At 41.6% G+C, this 15,209-nt stretch overlaps 1 protein-coding gene across 1 annotated transcript in view; it reads right to left on the reverse strand.

Moving 5' to 3' along the window:
- Positions 1 to 15,209, reverse strand: part of KIF13A (kinesin family member 13A) — a 217,546-nt gene that overhangs the window by 11,449 nt on the left and 190,888 nt on the right. The window contains 11 exon segments of the mRNA XM_089918385.1: positions 177 to 282; positions 1,352 to 1,399; positions 3,184 to 3,257; positions 4,227 to 4,383; positions 4,533 to 4,625; positions 5,330 to 5,506; positions 6,009 to 6,133; positions 7,501 to 7,556; positions 8,380 to 8,506; positions 10,249 to 10,348; positions 11,981 to 12,019. Of these exon segments, the coding sequence (XP_089774511.1) occupies positions 177 to 282; positions 1,352 to 1,399; positions 3,184 to 3,257; positions 4,227 to 4,383; positions 4,533 to 4,625; positions 5,330 to 5,506; positions 6,009 to 6,133; positions 7,501 to 7,556; positions 8,380 to 8,506; positions 10,249 to 10,348; positions 11,981 to 12,019 (1,102 nt within the window).

The following is a 15,209-nucleotide window of genomic DNA, read 5'->3' on the forward strand; positions in this document are numbered from 1 at the left end:
AAAGCAAAAAAAAAAGTGAACAGGATATGTTCTATTCAAGAAGACAGTTTTGGATCATCTAGCAAACTAGAATTTCAGCTTCCTACCATATTATATGTCATCTATAAAAAAATTTCCCCCCATGCCTTTCCTAAGAAATTATAAAGAAATAACACAGAAAAAAATCTCACCACTACCTTCTTTACTCCTTCGAGGTGAATCCCTGGGCAAAGTTCCATAACATGATACATCCTGGTAACTGGGGCTGTAGTCAGACATGTCTAACTGGTTCTCTGGCCAACCCTACAAGGTAGAAACATGGGTTAACTGTAATTAAGTCCCTCTAAAATGAGAAATGGGGACTTCCCTGGTGGTCCAGTGGTTAAGACTCTGCACTCCCAATGCAGGGGATACAGGTTCGACGCCTGGTCAGGGAACTAAGATCCCACGTGCCACGCAGTGCACCAAAAAAAAAAAAAGAGTGAGAGAGAGAAATGAAGCCTGATTTGAAGGTTGTTTTCTATTTTTTAATGGCAGTATGTGCTCTTCATTTATTTTTATTATTAAATAGATCTAACATGTAGAAAAGTACTGAACAATATGACAAGTGCTATCATACCCAAGGTATACCTGGAGTGAATAAATAATTTAAAGACCAAACAACAACACTTTTGAGAGTAAAACAGTTCCACTGATATTTTTTCTGGGTAGTAGGCATAAGCTTGAACTTTCCCAGGCAAACTTGGTGGTACGATTACTCTACATATACTTGAGATTTAAAAGTTCCAAGCTGGCATAAGGTATAGGTATAGTAAAGGGAGAAACCTCCTCCTTTATATCATATAAACTTAGTAAATCCTACTTCAACTTCTCAGGAGATGTCTATCTCCAAGGACTAGATTTTAAACTTCTTGAAGACATAATGTGTGTTTATACTTTTTGAATCATCTACTGTCCCTAGAATAGTAATTTACATACGATATATGTTAAAGAAATATTTGAATATGATAACGCTGTAAAATGTCCTTAATTTCAAGGTCCTAATTTTCCGCATTTGAAATAATTTTGATTTTGCTATGGTGGATGTAATACCTTCTTAAGTCATTTAGAGTTAGACCCATAAACACACAGATATTTATTCAATTATGTGTCGTATGATCCTGATATGGAAGGTGTCATGCTAAGTAACAATGTAACACTCAGAGTGCACAGCAATTTCACATCAAGTATTTGAACTTGGAAATGGACATGTAGAGACAATGATCTGCATCAGGTTAAGGTGGGAAGTCCAGAGATTTTAAAAACACCAATATATCCTAACTTTCCAGACTTAGATTCTACTAATAACCTGGCCATGCCCACGGGTACACACCTTATCATCATCGTCAAAGCCAGAAAGGTCTGGTCGACTAGAAGAGACCTGTAAGGGATGAATGGTTTTATCAATGTGGTTTATATATTTAACATAACTAACTAAATAAAATATCACACTTACAGTTGAAGGCTGTTATGACCTTCTCTTTCCCTCTTTCTTTCTTCTAATATTTATTATTTCCTTATTTATTTGAATTTATTATAATTCTGCTCTAATATTTATCATTACCCTCTTTAAAAATATTCTGATTTTCTTTTTCTAACTTAAAATATTTTTATCCATAAATAGTTCTTTATGAATCTCTAAAAGATAAGAAATTCCTACTCCCTTTTTAAAACCATAATACCATTATCACATCTTAAAAAAATTAAGTGATTCCTAAAGAGCATCCGGTATCCCATTAGTGGTCAAATGTCTATAAACATTATCACAGTTAATTTTGAATCAGGATCAAGATAGTTAATATACTGCAACTGGATGATATATCTTGTAAGTCTTTTTTAATTTACGAGCTTTCCCTTTTCTCTAGATCATTTTTTTCCTGTAATGTTTCCCACGGTCTGGATTTTGTTAAATGAATCCCTGTGGTATCATTTAACATTTTCCTCTGACCCCTGTAAATATTAGTAGTTAGATCTACAGTCTTGACCACACTTAGGTTCAATTTTTTTGGGGGGGTAGAATACTTCATAGGTGGTCTTTCCTTACTTTTAAAGATGTATGTTTTCCTCATTATTTTTAATATAATTAATATTTTAACAACATTTATAATATAAGATCTATAAATTTCCTAACAATAGCTCTAGCTCTTTCATTTTCTCTACCATCTAGTATTCTGCAGTATAAATGGAATAATAGGAAACTTAGAGCCAAGGATTTCCCTCCAAGTACCACTTTAACTGCATCCCTCAACTGTTGATATACGTACCACTTTTTATTATCATTCAGTTCTAAATATATCCTAATTTCCATTATGATCTCTTCTTTGATGCCTAAATTAATTAGAAGACTTTTTTCAATTTACAACTATATGAGTCTCCTATTATCAATTTTAAGAACTGAACTGTGGTCAGAAGAAGTAATCTGCATGAAAGTGATTGTAGGGATTTGCTTTTCGGACTACTGTTAAGACAGCTTTCATAAACATTTACTGCGTGTTTAATCATTATCTGACAATTCTTGAGAACGGGAAGGTAAATAACAGTTTTCCTTGAGAGGATCTGACTTTCTCTCTGCTGCTCCTGGAAAGAGGCTACTTTGCAGTGGTCCACGTACTGCTCTGTTCTTTCTTCCCATGACAACGCTCCCCTCCACTGGACGTAGCTTCTGTCAGTTGGATTTCCTCTATGGAATGGTTGAGGAAGGTAATCAAAATAAAGACCAGGCATTATGGAAGGGTCTCTACGGAGGAGTCTGGTGCCCTATCACCCTGATGGGCAGCACAGTAAGATCCATTGGGGCAGCTAGAAGGGGGAATGTAAACAGGCTCAAGAGCAGCACTCAGCACCTCTGGCAGCAGGATTTCTACCTGACTCGACCATCCTTAAACCAACTACATTCTATTTACATCTCAAAAAACGTCTTTCAAGGACATAACTTTATGGAGAGAAATTTGCAAGATTCCACTAAAAGCTCAGGCACGTTACACGTAAGGGCTCTCTGGTAAGCTTCGCTAGAAAAGAGGAGCAGGCTTGGCACCTTGGGATGCCCACACTGGTGCCGAATGTTCTATCCCCACCTGTAAACCCTGACCGGAGGTCCCCTGACTTGCTGCACCCCAAACCCTGAGATGCGTCACGCGGGCGGCAACCCCTCGCGGGTGAGCTCACATTATGAACATTTGGTGTGCTGAGGCTTCGCCGCAGGTGCCGAGCTTTGGTGGAAAGCGCTTCTTTGACCGTGACTGCCTGCAAATTTGAAAAGGACATTTATTTTTCTTCCTCTGATGACAAAAGTAATATATGTTTATTGTGGAGGATTTAGAAAGTATAGAAATAAAGATCATTTCAATCCTACACTCCCTCTCCCCCCATATTTACAAAACTGTAATCGTATTGTATCCATTTTTTTTTTTTTTTTGCTTAATTTATCAAAAGCATTCCTCATAAATAAAACCAGGAAAACTGAAGAACTAAAGACATTTATGTTGTGGACTTTTATATAGGTGGGCAGAGAAAACATAGATGAAATACCACTAACTATATATCTCACTTGGGAAATTACAATCAACTTTTATGCTGCTTGTGTTTCACTCGTGCAGCAGTTTAGGTGGGACTAAAGGAAGATTCTTCTGACAAACGCCAACCTTAGTCCTCTTGTCGTTCAAAGCACACTTTCCATAACTTCGGCTACTGCCTCGATTGAATGACATCTCCTGTGCAGTTCCACTACCTAGTGGATTATTTTCACCTGAATATCCTGCTTTTGCCACAGAAGTTAATCTGGATCCAAAAATTAGGGAGAGAATATGTGGTTAAGCACGTGGGCTTCGGAGTCAAGCTTTCTGGGTTTACATCCAACTTTGTACCCCTTCTTAGCTGGGTCACCTTGGGCAGGTTGGCTAACTTCTGTCAGCCTCAGTTTTCTCATTTATAAATGGGAATTATGACAGTATTTACCTTGCAGGGTTATCTTGAAGATTAAATGAAATAATGTATCACTATTACTTAGGCGGTATTCAATAAAAGGTAGTCATTTGAATTTGTGCTACTATTTTGTCAAAGTAACTATTTTGTCTAATAAGAGGGCTACTCTCTACCAGTTTTTCTTCTCTGATAGATTGAGAGAGGAGGTGTTTGGGAAATACATTCATCTTTGTCCATTTGGGGTGAAGGCTGGTGATCTCACCCTCTGGTCCAGATGCTGCAGTTACTTGCCTGCCGGAGCCGTTCCAGGCTCAGGATGTTCTCCACCTGCAGCACGCCTCGTGTATACTTCTCGATGTACGTCTCCCCGTCTGCTGTGCCTTCGTTCTCACTCCTCGCTGCCAGGAGAGCCAGAGTCTCCCGGTCCTCAATCTCCTCTGTTGCCTAACGAGACAAGAAGGCAATTAGAATACTTTTACCTGAACAACATTTTTCTCAAAACGGTGGTGAGAAAATGATTTAAAAGTTTTGAGATTTAACACATTCTCCAATACTCACATTTTGATATTTTTAAAAAGTAATACATACTTTACCTTTGGTATGTTGGATACTATTTCATAGGTTACACCACAGGAATAAAATATATTCTTCAGTGATATTCTCCTCTTTAAACTCTGGGTGAAACTCTGGTAGAAAAGGAAAGCTGAATTAAGCGATGTGGAAAATAGAAGGTATTTTACAAATTGTAAAAGCATCATCAATTACTATGTTTTTGATATACACACAACACTTAGTAAAACAGAAAAAAACTGAATGGAAAAATCCTTGTCTCCAATCCTGAAGGACAATAACGTCCAGCTGTAATTTAGGGATTAGGCTGCAGGGTTTGCAGCTGATCCAGGGTTTTTCTGTGGTTGCTCCTTTTTTCCACTTGCCATCTTTCTACTTGATCTTGTCAGGGTTTAATGAATCTATCCTGGCACAGTCAGAAGTCAACTCAGAGGATCAGTTTTGCTGACAGCACCTCTGAGATGAGATCTGGGGAAGCATTAGGACAGAAATTTATTTGGAGCCTACCTTTGTCCTGGTTTTGTCACTAACCCTCTTGGACCAGGCGCTTAACCTTTTTCAAACAATAAAATGTCATAACTCCACTGCCTCCTAAGATTATGGGCCTCAAATCGGTCAAGGTGGAAAAGTCCTTTGGTGGATGACATTTACCTCTGCTATCCTCATACCCTGTTATCTTGGATAAATGAGAATCAGATTATAACCTGGTAGCGATTTGCATAGCCACTGTATTAACACCCCCAAACACTACTTTGTGATAGAGAGAAGGAAAAAACTTTGTGCTCATGTACGAAACGGCACAATCAGGCCCCGTTACTACCTGTTTGTTGTAAATATTGGCTGCAATCCGTTTTCGTAATACCAGCTCCATAGCAGCCGGGTGGCTGAGCTGGACTGTGGTCTTCACTATCAGGTAAATCCGTTCATTTTGTGGGGTGACCCTATTCAAGTGAACAGAATCATGCACCGAGGAGTCCCAGGAGGCTGTGGCTGAAACCTAGGGATGGGGGAAGGATGGGGACATGGAAACAAGACAACTCAGGTGGAGCAGTTTTATGTCATGCACTAGAAAGAAAATAAATGCAACTCTACATTGAATCATAGACGTTTTTCCTCGCCTTTTTAAAAAAAAAATTTATTTATTTATTATTTATTTTGGCTGCGAGGAGGGGTCTTAGTTGCAGCATGCAGGATCTTTAGTTGCGGCACGCGGGATCTTTAGCTGTGGCACACGGGCTTCTTAGTTGCGGCATGCATGCGGGATCTAGTTCCCCAACCAGGTATCGAACCCAGGCCCCCTGCATTGGAAGCACGGAGTCTTACCCACTGGACCACCAGGTAAGTCCCTCCTTGCCTTTTTGACAACACACACATTCTATTTTTTAAAGTTCCCAGTCCTCTTTCCCAAAGTCCAGACCACAGCAGTTTAATGGGCAGAGAGGCCCACAGGCATGTGCATTAATCTGAAGCCCTTTAAGAGATTCTTAAAGGTCAGTTACCTCCTCATCACTGTGCTTTATGATGGGCAGGTAGAAAAACTGGCTGCCATGCTCCTTGGGGAGGATGGAGTTCACGCCCGATGCATGGGGGCCCACAAGCTGCTCATTGGCACTGAGGTCATCCGCTGACCAAGTCCAGGGCACAGAAGCAAAAGTGGGGGAAACAGATTTTTTAAGCAAGCATCCAAAATTTTTAAATATGCTTTTTACAGATGAAGTTTACATGTAATGCAATTTTATTGAGTTTTTCATTCCTGCAGTTGAAACAGCAACTCCACTAACTACAACAGCTTCTATCCTTTACAGAAACAACTCCAGGAGCCAAAAAGGTGCCTTTGTGACTCTCCTATAAATGGACTGAATATATTCTATATGTAGTCCTGGGAGCAAATATTTTCACTACATAAACACACCTTAGAATTTTGCTGCTTTCTGTCAATTCCTCCTTTAACGTAGTGTTAAGTTTGTGGTCCTACTTACATAACTTACACTAAATTAGAGATGTGAGTGGTTATCGCTTCTCGGCCTTTTGGCTAAGATCAAGTGTAGAGATTTGGGTGGTTAAATTATCAATTTAGAAACAAAGTCCTGAGCACTTGGGAGAAATGTGAAGGCCATCTTTTTCCAATGTCCTACCCAGTGTAGGATTCACCCTTCACAAATCTCTGTATATAGTCATCCAGTCTTTGCTTGTATAATGGGGAACCTCCAATAATGGGGAACTCACCACTTCATGAGGCAACGGTCTATTTCTAGGCTTTTAAAAAAACTGTTCATATGAAGAGCCAAAGCCAACCTCCTGTGTCTTCCATTCATCTATTACTGGTCTTCCCTCCAGAAGACAGGTTTTCAGGCTGTGCTCTGAGGATCCCAAGGGCCCTGCAGAAAGGCCTGCCAGAGCCTGCCCATCCCCAAACTCAGCAACTCTGCTTTCGTATTCCACACATGGGGTTCCATTCACAAGTTCATACTGAAAATGGATTTTACTGCTAAAACACATTGAAAACCCTTGTTCTGTATTCGCCCAGGTTCAATCTAATTTCTACAGTAAAGGACAACCTTTCATGCAGGGTTACAGATGATCGTGTTCTAGAAACAAAACAAATGGGGATGGGGTGGGGAGCAAAGGGCACCAGTCAGAAATGCAGATTCCTGGGCACCTGCAATGCATAAAGATTCAGATCTCTAAGGGTGATTACCTTCTCAGGTAATTTCCATGTCCATTACTATTTCAGAGCAATAACTGCTCTCATGCCTTTGTATGCAATTCTCAATCTCTCAAGTGCTGTCTTTTTAAGAATAAATTTCCACATCTGTCTTCTAGTGATTCGACATGTCATGGCTTTATATATTTGGTTGGAGTAAAAATGTCACCTAAATATGGCATGTGCGTGATTAGGCAAGTGATTTAAGGGTCAAAATACTGCGGGTCTGATTAGATTACAAACCTAATTCAATGTGATAAGGCTTGGAACGTCAGGTTCAAACTTACCGTTCAAATCAAGGAAGAGAACAGGTATGTGGGTTTCCATTCCAGGTGGTGGGATCCTACATTTAATAACAATATTTAATCATAACAAAATATGTGTTTTACATCTTGTTAAATAACCAAACACGACAGAGGTATGAAAGCAGAAGAGAACCACTGTGGAGTCAGATACAGGTTCTACAAATGAGATATTTTCACAGATCTTGTCACCCTTCTTAACACAAATCATGGGAATTATGTGACTTATGTAAAGAACTACAGTCATATGAATTACATGTAATTAATTGAAACACAGATTATTTGAAGGCTTTCTAAGAGTAATTCTAGTGACGGGAAGAAGGGAAGTGGCTATGGTTAGAGGAGGAACAGGGGACAGGATCGATTTGCCTCCAGAGCCCAGGATCCCATGCTGTTTCTTCTGGGCATTAGGACTGACTGATCAATCCATTGACTGACTCATCATTGTGGATGCAGTGCTTAAGTGCTGACTCTCTGTTGAGTCAAAATAAACAGGCAGGAGGGCAAATAAGAAGACATATTTTCTGCCCTTTTCAAGTATGCTCTGGAAACACCCTTCTTTCGACCCAAGATATGAGAATGTCTGGAGATCAGGTAATCATGTCCAAGGTGCTCATGCCAAGGGCTGGAGGGCTGTCTGTCTGACTCCTGGCCAGTGATAAGTGCTCGCTGGCTTCCTGTGAGTGGAAGATGGTTGCAGTGGGCAAGAAGAAGACGGAGGGGAGAACTAGGGCTGGGTGGCCCTTCCCTGGACAGCTCACGGTACTTAACATTTTCTGTGACAGTCCTGGCAGGTCACTCACATGACCCGCCACAGACCACGGCACCATTGTCAGGTCTGCCCAGAAGGAAGGGCGGACTCACCAGTCGGCAGGCGCCCCGGGGATCCCGCTGCCCGGCGCAGGCACCAGCACGGCATTCCTCTCCTCCGTCAGCCCCACCCACTGCTCCACCAGACGGGCTTCCCGCTCTACGTCATCCTCTGTCTTCTCTGTGGGACAAAACGAGGGCATGAGCGCCAAGAGGGAGAAAGGACAGTGTCTAAATTTAAATCTATTTGCACTCAGTGGTACCCACAAGTGCCTTAAACATCCACGGTGTCCCAAACAGGGAATTGAGGCTTTGAAGTTTAAGACGGAGCACCCAGACAAGCTCAGAGAGGCTAGGACACTAGCCTAACAGATCATAAACCCAGGAAGAGTGGAAAGAGCGTTGGAACAGGGATTAGAAGACTTGGGTTATTTTTCTAGTTCTGTAATTTTGGAAGGTCATTCAACAGATGAGTCTTAGCTTCCTAATTTGTCAAACAGGGTTAATACAAGTCAGGTCTACTTCACGCACCTGTCAGAAGGATCAAGTGCAATAATGGATGTGACATTGCTTTATAAAACCACACATCATTTTATAAGGATAGAGGATTAAAAAACACCATATATTGCACTCTGCAAAACTAACTTGTTTTCCTTCATGCTCGTTATGAAAGGGATTTTATTTGATCTATTTTGCAATCCTCTTGGCCTAGTTCAACTCTGGAGTTACCTGGGCATAGGCAAAGTGAGTTTTCATTAGCAGGTTGAGTACACACATACACACACTGAGGCCAAGAGCAGAACGCGGAGGCAAGATGTTTTACTGGGGAAGGACTTTCGCCGACTTCTGCATGAAGCGGATTCACATTCAGAACATGTCCTTGGGTGGAGAACCAACCACACTGAGTAAATCGTTCACTCAGGATGAGAAACCGGGGTTTTATTTTTTATTTTTAACTCATTTTTACTTATTTATTTTTGGCTGTGTTGGGTCTTCGTTGAGCTGTGCGGCCTTCTCATTGCAGTGGCTTCTCTTGTTGTGGAGCACAGGCTCTAGGTGCGCGGGCTCAGTAGTTGTGGCGCACGGGCTTAGCTGCTCTGTGGCATGTGGGATCTTCCCGGACCAGGGCACGAACCTGTGTCCCCTGTATTGGCAGGAGGATTCTCAACCACTGCATCACCAGGGAAGCCTGAAACCAGGGTTTTAAGAGCAGATTTCTGCTCTAGAATCCAAGCGGCCATTGCCAGCGTAAGCAAACTGAATCCTTGGAGCTGGGTGGTGGCGAGTGGACCTGCAGGCCGGCTTCAGGCCACCCCAAAGGAGCCAAAAGCATGGCTACCGCCCAATGGTAGCCACAGCCCACCTGCCAAGTGTCGTGGCTTCAGAAGTGACCCTTTAGCTGCTGTCAGTCCCAGGTTCTGAGCCTGGAATACCTCATGTGGAGGTGTCGATATTGATGGCATTTGCATTCATCAAAACAAAATCTGAATTTAACGTTTAATGTCAGTTAACTCAAGTAATGAAACATTACTTTCAAATGCAGAGCCTGCTTAAACACTGTACACTAATGATTCCTAATATCTATAATTGTCATGGGGTCAAAAAGCTAAGACACAGCAGTCCAGCTAAGGGAGGAAAACAGCCTACCACTACTGTCTAGAAGTGAAAAAACTACTCCCAGCCAAGAGTTTAATCTCACATACCTTTTTTTTTTTTTTTTTTTGCGGTACACGGGCCTCTCACTGTTATGGCCTCTCCCTTTGCAGAGCACAGGCTCCGGACGCGCAGGCCCAGCGGCCATGGCTCACGGGCCCAGCCGCTCCGCGGCACGTGGGATCCTCCCGGACCGGGGCACGAACCCGTGTCCCCTGCATCGGTAGGCGGACTCCCAACCACTGCGCCACCAGGGGAGCCCTCACATACCTTTTTTATTGCTGACTTTTTTAATCTGTTCATCTAGGTATTCTCGCCGTTTAATGAGGGCATCAGACCACCTCTCTCTCACACAGTTTAAGTCTTCTTCCTGGCATCAGGGAAGGAAAACATTTTCCTGTAGAGTGCACAGATAACTATTTCTTTTTTTAAAAAAAAAAAAGATGTTTAAATTGATTAGGAAACTTTTCATTAGGAAAGGCCATTGAACATTGCTGTGTGATTAATATGCAAGAAAGCAAAGAGGCCTCAGGAACACTGCATGCTGATTGAGGATCCCATGACTCAGAAATCAGAGCCCCTGGATTTCCAAAAAGATAATTATGCTTAAAAGCAAGAGAAGCTCAAGCTACACCAGCTGTTGGATGAGTCTTATATGGTATGGGCGTGCATGTATTTAAGTTGTAGCTATTCGTTTGAAGGGTTTGTGATTCTAAGCAGAAGGACACCAGAAACACAGCCCAAATCACAAAGCAGCAAATGGAATGGAAAACGACAGGCATTTTCATCATTCAGAGCTCGATGGCTGGATAAGATGTATTTTCTGAAAGGCAAAGAATAGATCAGTGGAGAACTTTTCAAACTTGCTGCAAAGGTTTTACCTCCAACCGCTACCATGAGGCTAACCGAAAACTTCCCATGCAAGAAGCCAACATGCAGTCAGCCATGCTGAGAACTCCCAGAAGCAGCCGCTGGACTCAACCGTGAACCACGTGGCAGCAAGCGCACAGACAGCCACAGGACGTTAGTTAATGGCGTTGCTGAGATCCAAGGGGATACTGGTATCTCCCCTACCATTTGTTTTTACTTGCTTGTTTTCTTTCTTAGTAAAATTATGAGGTGGGAAAGCCACCTACCAATTCTATTCAGGATGCTCTTTGACTTCCCTAATTCCGGCCTAACCCTTAAGACGTTACATTAAGAGCAGACACCTGAGAACTTCTGAGGCTTTACCTACAATGGACCCACAGTTTACTTATAGGAAGGCACACCAGGAAAACATGCTTTTTAAATTTATGTAGAGAATCAGTACAAAGACTGGGAACCAACCCAGAAAAGTTCATCTTGGTTTGCCACCTTGACCATTACTGTTATCCCACATTCCATAGACAGTAGGCCAGTCAGCCCTGACTAGGTAAAACTTCACATTTGCATATATTTTTTCTCCCCTAGGTTTCCAAAAAGAGATTAAAGCTCAGAGCTAAATTCTCCAGGTTATGAATAAGATTGGCCTTAAAGAGAGAAGAAAACTGGCTAAACAAAACCATGTGCTTAAAATGTCGTCAGTTTTCCTAACCGGCAAAAGTCTTTAAAAATACAATGGCACGGTAGAACAGTGCTACTCTCTTAGATATAAGGAGCTAACCGCAGGTTCACATAGGGAAGACAGGTCTGCTTAAAGATTATGGATGGATAACTACAATTCTTAAGATCATCAGTTTAATACAGTGAGAGTGGTCTTATTTAGAAAGGCTTTACGAGCCAGCAATTTGAGACGGCATAGCAAAAGTGCAGTATCTGCTTATAAATTTTGAACTGACAGGGAAATCTATGGAAATAGTATTGTATCCCTGATTACACTGAAAGCAAATCAAAAGCGAGTGAAAACTGCATATTCTTGCTCTCCGTTCCTCCTTTCCTCCTCCCTGCCCTCGGCTTTGCGAATGCTGGCAATTAGCAGCAGCTGTGCCCCATGCCACAGGATTGACAGCAGCAGTAATACCTGATAACTATCCATATCATCACCATCCTCATCATCTCTCTGGTAGGGAAAAAATAAACACAAAGGACATGCATTTTTTTTTTTTCTCCAACAGCACACAAGGAAAATAAGTCTTTAAGCTTAACACACACATTACAACGGATAGCACACACAACATCGGCATAATAAAACATTTAACTGAATCTCAAAAAGTGGATGTAATTCACTTGTCTATAATTACTTAAAGAATTTAAGATTTAATTTTTTTCTTTAATAGAGAAAGCAGTCATTTAAAAATGGGAACTCTCTCAGATTCTCTTAGCTGGGGATTGGACACAACCCCGCTATGGCACTGTTATGCAGTCACTATTTGTTTCTGGGTGAGCTATTTGACTGAGATTTAGAATGGGCAGAACTAGAAAGGACTTTAGGGAGTCTCTTGGTCAGGTTTTAGCTGTGAGGCAGCTAAGGCCTGAAGGGTGAAATGACTGAAACCAAGGTTCACACAGATAGTGGCAGGGTCAGGACTGGAGGCCAGGTCTGCGCCCTTGTCCCTGCACCACACCACTGTCACTGTGAAATCGTCACAGGGGAAGGCCCACCGGGAAGCTAAGACTCCACATACAGTCAGCTCTCCTTATCTGCATGTTCCACATCTGCAGATTCAACCAACCACAGAACCTTCCTGATTGGAGGGCCGAGTGTACTAGGCCATTTTATATGAGACTTGAACATTCTCAGATTTTAGTATCCAAGGGGGGGAGGGTTCTGGAACCAATCCCCCCGGATACCGAGGGAAGACTGTAGAAGGTTCTGTATACCGTACCACCGCAGTAAGAGCACAGCCCACTATTTTGGATACATGGCTCTATCATTATCCACTGTTGGATATGTCAGTATCCATGCCAATCAGGAGAGAAAAATCAGAACTGTCCTAAACCCATGGCAACATTTTACAATAATTACATAAACTAAGCATTTTGGCAAAACATTTGCAAAACAAAATCATCGTGTGGAAAAAAAAAAAAAGGGTTTTAGTTGAGACAATTTTCCTTAGAAACAAGAATAAAGAGGGAACTCCCTGGCGGTCCAGTGGTTGGGACTCTGTGCTCTCACTGCCGAGGGCCTGGGTTCAATCCTTAGTCGGGGAACTAAAATCCCACAAGCTGTGCAGCCAAAAAAAAAAGAAAAGAAAGAAACAAGAATAAAGAAATCCCCATTTGTAGGGAATATCCATCTCTATGGAGGCAGGTTCTACTCAAAATGAATACTGGGTCATGTAACAACCTTCTTTAATTTTTCTATGGTTATTGGAGGGTTAATATTAAAAAAGGAACTGGAGTGGCCTAGTCAGACAAAAGACAAACTTTTTTTTCAAATGCCTTAAAAAATATAATTACATTATGTTCATATCTAAGTATACTTCAAAATATACTGCATTTTAAAAGTGCTTTAAAAATACTGTTAAGATTATTCTCTGTGTAGACTTTAAAATAAACTTTAGTTTTAGTTTGGTAACCATCATTTTCATTTGGATAACTCTAACTTCAGTAGTAAGCCCACTACTAAAATAATTTTTCTCAAATTAATTCCTCCTATTAATGAATAAAGTACAAACAGCTCTAATTTATCATTATCTTTTAGGCTAAGAAGATACTTCTATTCATCAAAAACTAGCTTGAGCTTTCATGATGTAGAACTGTTGTGACATCAGCATATTCTGGATTGGCTCAAGCTACTGCATCAAAATAATTCTTTTTTTTTTTTTTTTTTTTTTTGCAGTACGCAGGCCTCTCACTGTTGTGGCCTCTCCCGTCACGGAGCACATGCTCCAGACGTGCAGGCTCAGCGGCCATGGCTCATGGGCCCAGCCGCTCCGCGGCACATGGGATCTTCCCGGACCAGGGCACGAACCCGCGTCCCCTGCATCGGCAGGCGGACTCTCAACCACTGCGCCACCAGGGAAGCCCGCATCAAAATAATTCTGAAGTACTATGTCAACAACAAAAATGGTACTGGACATGACCTCGAGCATGGCAGCAAAGAAAAATAAAAGCTTTAAAACAGTCACAGTTTAAATTTGCATGACAGATACTATAAGAAGAGCATTCAGCACTGGGGGAAGGCAGATATTTGAGAGCTCAAATTTTGACAAAAATCAGTTTTAACTCAAGAGGTATAGCTATTTTTAAAAGTGCAAACAATCAATCCTTGCAATGTTCATCAAACAGGAATAGTCAGCCAGTTGGTGATCCATGTTCATAGGTCATAATTCACACACAGATTCAAAGTTTTATCTAAGATCAGAGATTTATTAAGCCACAAAATTTTATGGCACAAAGGGACCTCAGAGGTTTATTACGTCTACCTCATCATTTCAGAGGAAAGAAAAGGGGAACTCGAAGTTTAAATTACTCAGTTAAGTCAAACAAAACTTAAGAACCCAGGTCTCCTCACTCCAAGTCTGTGCTCTTTCTACCAGGCCCTGCAGTTGCCCCCGGAGCTGATGGCCAAGTGGGGGACAACCCAACTTCCCCTCCACATACAGCGAAAAGTCTGGTGGAGAAGCCTCCCTGGAAACAGCAGACTCCAGCCTCACAACTCCATTCATACTCCCAGGCTTTAAGTCGGAGGCAGTTCTGGCCTGGGATGAGGAAGGCAGTGTCTGACACAGCTGTGCCTGCCTTACGGCCCAACAGTCCAAGCCAATGTTTCAGTAAAGTCTTTGCTGCCATGAAGCCAAAAGGAAACTGAGATGGAAGATGAACCCTTCTCAAGATAGGCTGGGCTTACGCCCAGACTCTACAGAGAAAAGTTTTCTCCCCATCATGACAGGGAGTGTGTTCCCCGTCATGTGTGGCAGTGAGAGAACCGGAATTCAATGGTCTGATTCTTCCCAGTCCCTAATTACATCTGATAGTAAAGTGGGGACTTGGTGAAGCACATGCGTTCTTTCAGGCCCCTGGGGACAAGTTCCTGATCTTACAGTTTATTGTGACTGGTAAATAAGATGAATTCTTAGCTGGTTCCATCTTTTAATTTTTTTTTTAAGTGAGAAAAGAAGGTTTAGCAAAAGGAGATTTAATGAACAAAAATGATCATGAGGACAACTTTCAATTAAAAAGTAAAGCTTTCAGAGAGCTGGTTAAGTATGCCAGTGTATGGGGGCAACTTTCTATTAATAAAAGTGGATCAGGCCAAAGCCAGCAATATCAAACACCCAACATAATTTGGGCCAGATATAAAATAA

Source organism: Delphinapterus leucas, chromosome 10 (genome assembly GCF_059928025.1).
Source record: "Delphinapterus leucas isolate spDelLeu-1000000601 "Yukka" chromosome 10, BTC_Dleu_Yukka2, whole genome shotgun sequence".
Classification (NCBI taxonomy): domain Eukaryota; kingdom Metazoa; phylum Chordata; class Mammalia; order Artiodactyla; family Monodontidae; genus Delphinapterus; species Delphinapterus leucas.